This window comes from Stegastes partitus, unplaced genomic scaffold, assembly GCF_000690725.1.
Source record: "Stegastes partitus isolate 25-593 unplaced genomic scaffold, Stegastes_partitus-1.0.2 Scaffold1683, whole genome shotgun sequence".
NCBI lineage: Eukaryota > Metazoa > Chordata > Actinopteri > Pomacentridae > Stegastes > Stegastes partitus.
This window is the reverse complement of record NW_007579414.1, coordinates 73429-81907: the sequence shown is the minus strand read 5'-3', so window position 1 is coordinate 81907 and position 8479 is coordinate 73429. Positions and strand designations below refer to the sequence as shown.

At 41.0% G+C, this 8479-nt stretch overlaps 1 protein-coding gene across 1 annotated transcript in view; it reads left to right on the top strand.

Moving 5' to 3' along the window:
* The window catches only part of LOC103372019 (extracellular matrix protein FRAS1-like), a 157257-nt gene that overhangs the window by 77774 nt on the left and 71004 nt on the right, over positions 1-8479 (top strand). Inside the window, exons 20-22 of the mRNA XM_008301532.1 lie at positions 135-286; positions 1707-1869; positions 5395-5527. Of these exons, the coding sequence (XP_008299754.1) occupies positions 135-286; positions 1707-1869; positions 5395-5527 (448 nt within the window). The remainder of the gene's footprint in view (positions 1-134; positions 287-1706; positions 1870-5394; positions 5528-8479) is intronic.

The window sequence follows — 8479 nt, the reverse complement described above, 5'->3', positions numbered from 1 at the left end:
TTTTTCACCATTGTCACGACATTTTTCATCATTTTTTATGACATTTTTCACCATTTTATGGCATTGCATTAAAAGGGAAACTCTAGGTTAGGCTTGTGGTTTTTATTTATGCACAAATCTGTCTCGTAAATCAGGATGACACGTCTCCAGACGACCAGATCCGGATCCAGCTGGTGTCGGTGCCGATGTACGGCATCCTGACCCGGAGCCAGTCGCAGCAGGAGCACCAGGAGCTGAGGGAATATTCGTCCTTCACCATGGAGGACGTCAGCAAGAGCCGGATCAGGTAGGAGCAGCAACATCTGAACAAACTTAGAGGGTTAAAACTCTTCAAACCTGTGGTCACTATCATCATTTTCTTCTTCTTCTTTTGTGCATATCAAACCCCTAAAAAAAAAAAAAAATCCTACTGTGATTTGTGAACTACATTATTCAGCTTCAAAGGCAAGAGTCTCTCAAATAAAAAAAACATTACAAAATTGCTCAAAATCACATACCTGCTTGCAGAACTTCAGTTTAAATGCTGCTTTGGAGGCCTATAAAAAACCTAATATCGGCACAAGACCTGCAGCTATTAACCAAAAAACGACTTTCAAAAACCCTTAAAACTCGTCACCACGTTGGCAATAAAGCTCAGGAGGGTCTACGGGAGTCTGCAATAAAAATAAAAGTTCTGGTAACGGCTCCCTCATGGTGGCAGCTTTTTTTTAGGAATACGGGAAGCAAGATGTTAAAAAGAAGAAGAAAAAAAACCCAACCTGCAGGCGTGTTTTAAAAGAAGTTCTAATATTAAGACTCTGCAGACGACTGTAGAACCATTAAAATATAAAAACCTCTTATGCTAAAGTCAAGAGATGTTTTGCATGACAAGAGCTATGTGTTCTTGGTTAGCCAAAGTGCTTGAGAGCCTCTAATAACGTAAAAAAAAGTGGTGTTGATTCCACTTTGTGAAAGATAAAAGGGCGTCGAGGATTTCTTCGCGCTGCAGTGCAGTCGCGTTCGTGATCAATTTCTCTGATTGCGGCTCCAGATCGTTTTACCCCCTTTGGCGTCGAGCAGAAGAGGACGCTAATGGCTCGCCGAGTCATTTTGTTTTCCTTCAATCTGATGTTTCTTTTCACGAGACGAGAGCTGTGCAGACACAAAGCCTGTAAGAAAACAAATGAATTAAGTGGAAATAATTCAGTAGCCCTTTTTCCATTCCCCCATTACATCGAATGACTGAGCCTGTCAGCGTTAGCGATGCCAATTAGCATAACTCCGACATTACCTGCGAGTGGCGGCGAGGCCCCTCGCGAGCGGAATGAAACATAAATATTCGCATGCTAACTGCTTTATTTCCATAATGCGGGCCGTGATTAGCAATCTCCGGGGGGCGAACTTCAAATCGTCTAGTGTTAGTTTTGTCTCCGTGGCGCCGGCTCTTGTTTGCATGAGCCGGGGATTGTTTTTTTATTTTTTTATTTTTTTTACGAGAATTGAATGGGATTAGAGAAGATTATGCTGGTGTGGGTTTCAATTTTATTAGTGCTTTGCTAGAGATTAGCAGCTGTATCGTGGTGGGAGGGCTAAAGCAAAAGCCTTCCTTAAGTCCTCCGTCAATCCGACGTGTAAACACATCATTACGTGTCCATTAAAGGAGAATTAGTTTTCAACAGAAAGATTTAATCACAGAATAAACACAACCGCCGCTGTTTTTCCTCCAGGTACATCACTTCACTGGAGACGGGGAGTCAGCCGGTGACTGACATCTTCCATTTCGTTGTCCACGACGGAGACAACAATCGCCTCGACAACCAGATGTGCACCATCACCATCACCTCCACGCCGAGACAGCCGCCGGCGGTTACCGTCCGCAGCGGCATCAAGGTAATCCTGCACTTAAATATGTCACATTGTAAGTTCACCTTGTGAGATCCGGCTCGTACAAGCACAAAAACCAAAGGACTGGTTTTTTAAATGATCCTAACATCTAAAAAAATACTGTTGTCTGAACAGTGGTTGGAAGGGTTTTTTTTCCTTTTTGCTCTTTTTGCTTTTCAACACTCAGTTGTGGCCAATTTGTAAAAGGCTTTTTATAAGAATTTAGAAAAATAGACTCTTCAGTGTTGAAGTAGAAGCTAATTTCTGCAAAGGAAATACGTGACTGCATATCACACCGTTTTGAACCTTATCAAACACAGGTGCAGCTTGTTGGTGCTAAAAGTCACAAAATTAGTAAGAAGGAGATCATGTGAGTTCAGTAAATATAGTATAAAGACACTTGTTTCTGGAAGGTCACTGGCGAGTCAGTACTTGTGGATATAACTACACCATGAGAACAAAGGGACGCTCTGAGAAAAGGTTAATGAAAAGCATACATCAGGGGGTGGATGGACAATTTCCAAATCACTAAATATCCCTGTGGAGTCCAGTTACATCCATTATGAAGGAATGAAAGGAATATGTGACACGTGTAAATCTGCTGAAAACAATGAGTGACCAAGCAAGAAAGAGACTCGTGAGGGAGGCCACAAAGACACTTATGACTCCTCTAAAGCTTCAGCGACTGAGATAAGACAAATTCTCGCAACCTAAGTGCAGAGTCACAGAAACAGACCAGACAAAGAGTTTGAGGGTGATTTTACTTACAAACAGAACATTAAAGTATGATGAAGAGTCTTTGTAGTTTAGGCTATGAGCTTCAAAAAGCCAGGACTTAAGCTCCAACTAGGGAGCAGAGCAGGCCCGCGCTCATTGGTACTCAAATACTTGTTACGAGGAGAGACTGTGTAAAAAGATTCACTGTCATCCACAGCTTTATAGTTTGTCATTACAAAAAAGTTGTAATTGAAGTCATTGCTGCAGGAGGTGCTTTGATTTGTAGCTGCCTTCCATCAGTGGAGCCCAGACACAGCAGGGGGGTCCTAATTCTCCAGAAATCCCGTGCTCCGACCTCCAGCGGTGCTCGACACACCTCCGATATAATCACACCGACGGGGTGCTGCAGTCAGATCTGTAAGCTGCTGCTGTAGTACCACAAAAAGTGCAAAGTCACAGCCTTTCAGAGACATCCACAGGAGCCCAGTGTGTCTTTCTGTTATAGACATAAAGGGCAATTTGACGACGCATACCTGTTTTTGTATATCTGCTTGTACGGTTTCAACGTCTGCATCAGCCAGCACACAGGTATGCAGAGGTCAGGATTTGTCCTTGACCCGATTCTAACCTTCACCCTTTACCTTGAAAATGCCATTTAAAGTTGTGAGAAGCGGCCTAAAGCTCCCCACAACCCATGAAATCCCCCTCACCACCACGGCTCTGAGCCAAAATTGTTTCCGACAAAGACAGCAAAACACAGACTGCACACAGTTTCCTATCCATTACCCTGCTCGCTCATAAGAGACCGAAATCCTAAAATACTCTTTTGAGTTCCTTAAAGCAGCTGCTGTACTCAGAAACTGTCATTAACGAGACAAATGAAGCAGAAGGCGTCGTGGCACTCCGTCATGTGCTGTCCCGTCCGTTGGCGCCGCACCAACCTGGTTCGTAAATATCTCAGTGCTTCTTTTCTGTTGCCGACAGCAAAGCTTTGTACCACATCGGACCGTTACCTCAGTTTGAACACGACATCAGCAAAGACACGACGAACTCTGACGTCGATGAACGTTGGAGCTTCTGTTTCTTACTTGCTTATCAAAAATGAATCGGACGCTTTCTCGGATGGTCAGTAAAACGTCAGCTTTTCTCCACCGCTGTATTCTTCTCCTCTGACAGTTGACAATGTGGAACGTGTCATAAAGAGGGCAACGAAACACTCGGAGCTCTTAGCTGTGGAGAGCACCTGGTGGAGGAGGGGTGCCAACGTCAGAACTAATGAAGGTTAGACTGGTGTTCGCTGAAGAGGCCACCTCAGGGAACCGACGCTGTATTAGTTCTGCAGAACCGCCCCTCCTGAAAGATATGAAGGGAAATCTCCAAGGTGTCTTCCTCAGTTGCAGACAAAGAAAAGTGGAATTAAACTTTTAATTTCTAAGTGTCTAAAAACAACACAGCACAGAGTGGGACTTCTCCGCTATTTGCACTGGATAACACTTTGATTTGTTTTGGGAAATTAAGACAACAGAAGCAACTCAACAAACCTGACGGAAAGAATATAAATTCAAACTTCTCCAGGATTTGGATTCCCAGGTTTTAGAGTCAGAGAAAAGTAGAATCAGATGCACGTGTCAAGTCAGGATGTTTTCTGTAGTTGGGTTTAAATTAACCAGATCTACTCATTCAGTGACATTAGTGTGTATACACACTTATTATAGGATGCAGCAGCTCATTACAGATTTCAAACTGAAATGTCGAGCATAGATGATGGTCAAAGCGCAGGATTTCTGGAGAACTTCTCGCTGTTTTTGGCCTCCTTCCTACAAATCAAACGCCTCCTGTGGCAAACGACTTCAATTACAACTTTTTTGGCTTTGTCGTTGCTCCTTTTACAAGATATATCGGCTCATAACAACTTTTTTGTCGAGCACAGTGGGTGGATTTCTGGAGAAGTTTGAACTTCCCACTGTGTTTGGGGTGGTACTTTACTCTTTTATAACAGCAAGTTACAGATCAGGCTTTTGCACCGTGTCCGTGATTGTTCCCGTAAATTCCAAGCACAGTGGATGGATGCAGCACAAGACTTCTGGAGAATTAAGAACTTTGCATTGTGCTGGTCACCGTAAATGGAATATGTGTACAAATCTAAAAGTCCTGTAGCAACTACTGCACTTACAACTCTTTTAATGGTGAATTATAAAAGTGTGGATGAATCTTCCTGCACAGCCTCTTTCTAGAACAAGCATTTGTTTTGAGAACAAACGTGCTGTTGGTATGCTTGCAGTACATACTGTCTAAGTGGTCACCAATTTCGTGCCACATTTCTGCAAAGGTGTACATGTAGACCTTCACAGACTTTGGCAAATAGCAAAATTTGCATTGCATGGACCCTAAAGACAAGGAAGCATGAGTCGGGCTGTAGCACATTTGAATTGTTCAGGTACATTTGTAACATTAATCTTATTTTCTCCGTTAGACGTATAGTAACTTTCCTCCAGCCTCATCCCATTCATTTAATATTTAGCATCTACCAATACTGATCCGATACTATTTTACTGGATTATCGTATTTAAGGTATTGTAGATGAGCTGTAATACCTGGTTGTGACACCAGGTGGAGTCTTTACATGTTTAACAACCCAATGAGGCAGCACTCTTTAGCTAGCAACTGGGCACTATGACAAAGACTTTTGCGACGCTTAACGACCTCCAACCAGAGCTTATGAGGTAAAATGAGCTTGGATTTAACGGGACCGTGTTCATTTGTCTATGCTCCATGAAATGATTCTTTTTTCTTTTGTTTTAAATCCACGCCTAGGTCCAGGAAGGTGGTCGCGTGCAGCTCTCCACCAACCACATCATCGTGTCGGACGTTGACACACCCAGGAAGGACCTGCTGGTTTGGCTCGTCAGTCCTCCGAAATACGGCTTCCTGGAAAACACCAAGAGAGGTGAGATATGGAGTTCCAACATTGTTGATTCTGTCCAGCATTTGCTTCACATTACGGCTAAATAGCGAACTGAAGACACGCTGCTACCTGTGCACCTGTGTACACCGCCACACGGCAACTGTTACTCAGATTAGTTTCCACATTTCTATTTATGTCCCATTCATATGCACACAATGCCGAGCCAATCCCCGCGGCGCCGACGCCATCTGTCACAGCTTGATTATGTTGTGGATTAGCGCTGCCAGATACCCGGCTACAGATGGGGCAATTGTTGACGTTCCAGCGTTGACTGCATCACCCGCTCAACCGCTCCTGTACTGCCTTCCCCTTGAGGAACCGTTTGGGGGGGAAAAAAAAAAACTAAAAAGGTGACAAGAGTTGAAAAGGAACCGGCTTCCCGCTGGGAGAACGTATCATCGCAGGAACAGAATGGAAGTCGAAATCAAACGAAAGCCTCGGATATAGACACAGATGGCGAAAAGAGTGCACGGTACTTATAGAAAAGTGATATAATTGAGAATTAAAGAGGGTAAATGGCATATGTGGCTGATTAACAGGCAGTTACAGGCTGCATGAGAGTGTCTAGAGTTCCAGGATTCACTCTGTGCAGGATACTGAGGCTCACTGATTGGGATGGAGGCGGGAAACACCATAAATGTGCTTTAAAGGTCCAAAATAAACCAGTGAGCGAGCGCTGAGTGAGCATTTATTTTGTTAAACCGGAGTTTAGTAAATCATATCCTGTTGTTAGTTTGCTGTTAGCGAGCTGGATAGAAACATTTCATCTCTAACATAAAGTTTCACATTTATTCCACATTTTAATTGTCCATTAAAAGAAAATATTACCGCAATAAAGACAGAGGCTCTAACAGGTCAGATTAACAAAAGTTGTGGCCTGTTTGTTTTAAATCCTTGTGTTGCTTCACACATTCGGTCCAAATCACAGCAACCCACTCAAGCATCTGGTAATTCTGTTGCCTTCATTTGGCTGATTTATTCCCTGTTTAAACAACAAAACCAGTTTAATGTGGGCTTAAAGGCTCTACTAATGCACCGTTCGACACATTTTCCGCCATATTTCTGAAAGAAACCAAAAATCATCCTTCTTTCGCTAAAAAAATATGAAGGCAGTCGTCAATTAGGCCCCTATAAGCTCATGTTTGTGCATCAAAGGTACATATTCAGAGATTTCTAAGTAAAATCACCAAAACACCACCGATTATGAGAGCCAGAAACTGTAAAAACAGAAGAGCAGCTTTCTGACCGTCCTTGAACTAATCATGTGATGCACAGGTTTGTCAGGAAAATGAACCAAATCTAAAGTTAAGTTTGTGATATTTCTTCAAAATCACTTTATTCTACATGTAAAACTGTAAAAATCACCAAAACCTGCACCAGATTTTGTAGGAAACAAAGAATTCTGTGGAAGAAAAACTTTCCTTGTTTATGAGGTGTGCAGCCACACTAATCCTAGGTGTTATCTGTGCATGTAGTTGAAGACAAATGCACAGTTACATGCATTGTATACATTATGAAATAGCCCAGATGTAATAAATCAATCAAGGGAAAAATTAAAAAGTCATGCTATCTTTAATAATTCACCAAAACGACACCATGTATCAGAGCCAGCTGTGTTTACACGCAGCAGAGATGAGACATGTGGCCTCAGATTAAACATGTAAACAGAAAACGTCTAGAACATTTGTGGCAGCAGTTTTTCCACAAGTGTCGGTAACACCTCTGGACATTTAAAAACTCTACATGTTGATTCCAGCTTTCAATAATTTAAAAAATAAAAATAAAAAATCAAGAAATTCATCTTTCTTTTTTCCTTTTTTCAAAAAATTATTGCATTACAATAATAAATATAATCCAGGTTTTGACTAAACATGAACCCTTTATCAGGTAAGGAACCATACGTGGTAACTTTCTGCAGGCTTTAAAAATGGCAGAATCACCTGGCTTCATCCGGCACAAGTGTCATAAGTCTGACTGGTGATTTGGAAGTAAATGTGTTTCTTTACAATAATTTATCCACATCTTAGTTGGATTTTTTAATTTTTTTATTATTATTTTTATTTATTTATTTTACAGCGGTGTGGGCGAGGAATCATACCAGGCAGCTGCTTTGACTTTGATTTACAGCCTAAATCTGAAACTTAAAAACAAAACAAAAAAAGTCAAATGAAGAAAAAATGTCCTCTTATGTCCACCAATGACACTCCAGTTTTTTAAATTTCCAAGTATTTCAATGAGTGCTGTATAAATGGTTACTTTAGTTTGTCGCTTCCAGCTGTTTAGAACTATTTCCTCTGAGTTTATTCAACACTTTCAGCAGTAAATACATATAGAAAATATTCATATTATATGGTGTCAGCAATGTTTAAAGTATTGGTAACACCTTTGGACACTCACAAAATGTACCTTCCAGGTTTTATTGATGTTTTATTTATTTATTTTTTTAAAATCTTTTTTTAAAATCGAGAAATTCATCTTAGTTTTTTCTTAATTATTGCATTATAATGTTGTTAAACTGCACAGAATAATAAATATAATCCAATTTTTGACAAAGTCTTAACCCTTTATCTGGCAAGGAGCCATATATGGTAACTTCCTTCAAAAATGAATCACATGACTTCAACCAGCCAATCAACAAAGGTCAGGCTGCATCACAACACAGTCGCCATGGCCTCTGACCAATCAGGAGTGAGCCAGAGTGATATTTATTTTTTATTTTTTTATTTATTTTTTATTGTACCCTCGGTGTTTGAGAAACTGCTTTGATTTACAGCCTAAATCTGAAACCTGAAAAAACAAAAGTCACATAAAGAAAAAATCATCCTCTTATATCCATTAATGACACTCCAGGGTTGAAAAGGTTTTACAGTGAGTGCCGTATAAACTTTAGTGTGTGGCTTCCAGCTGTTTAGAACTTCTTCCTCTGAGTTTATT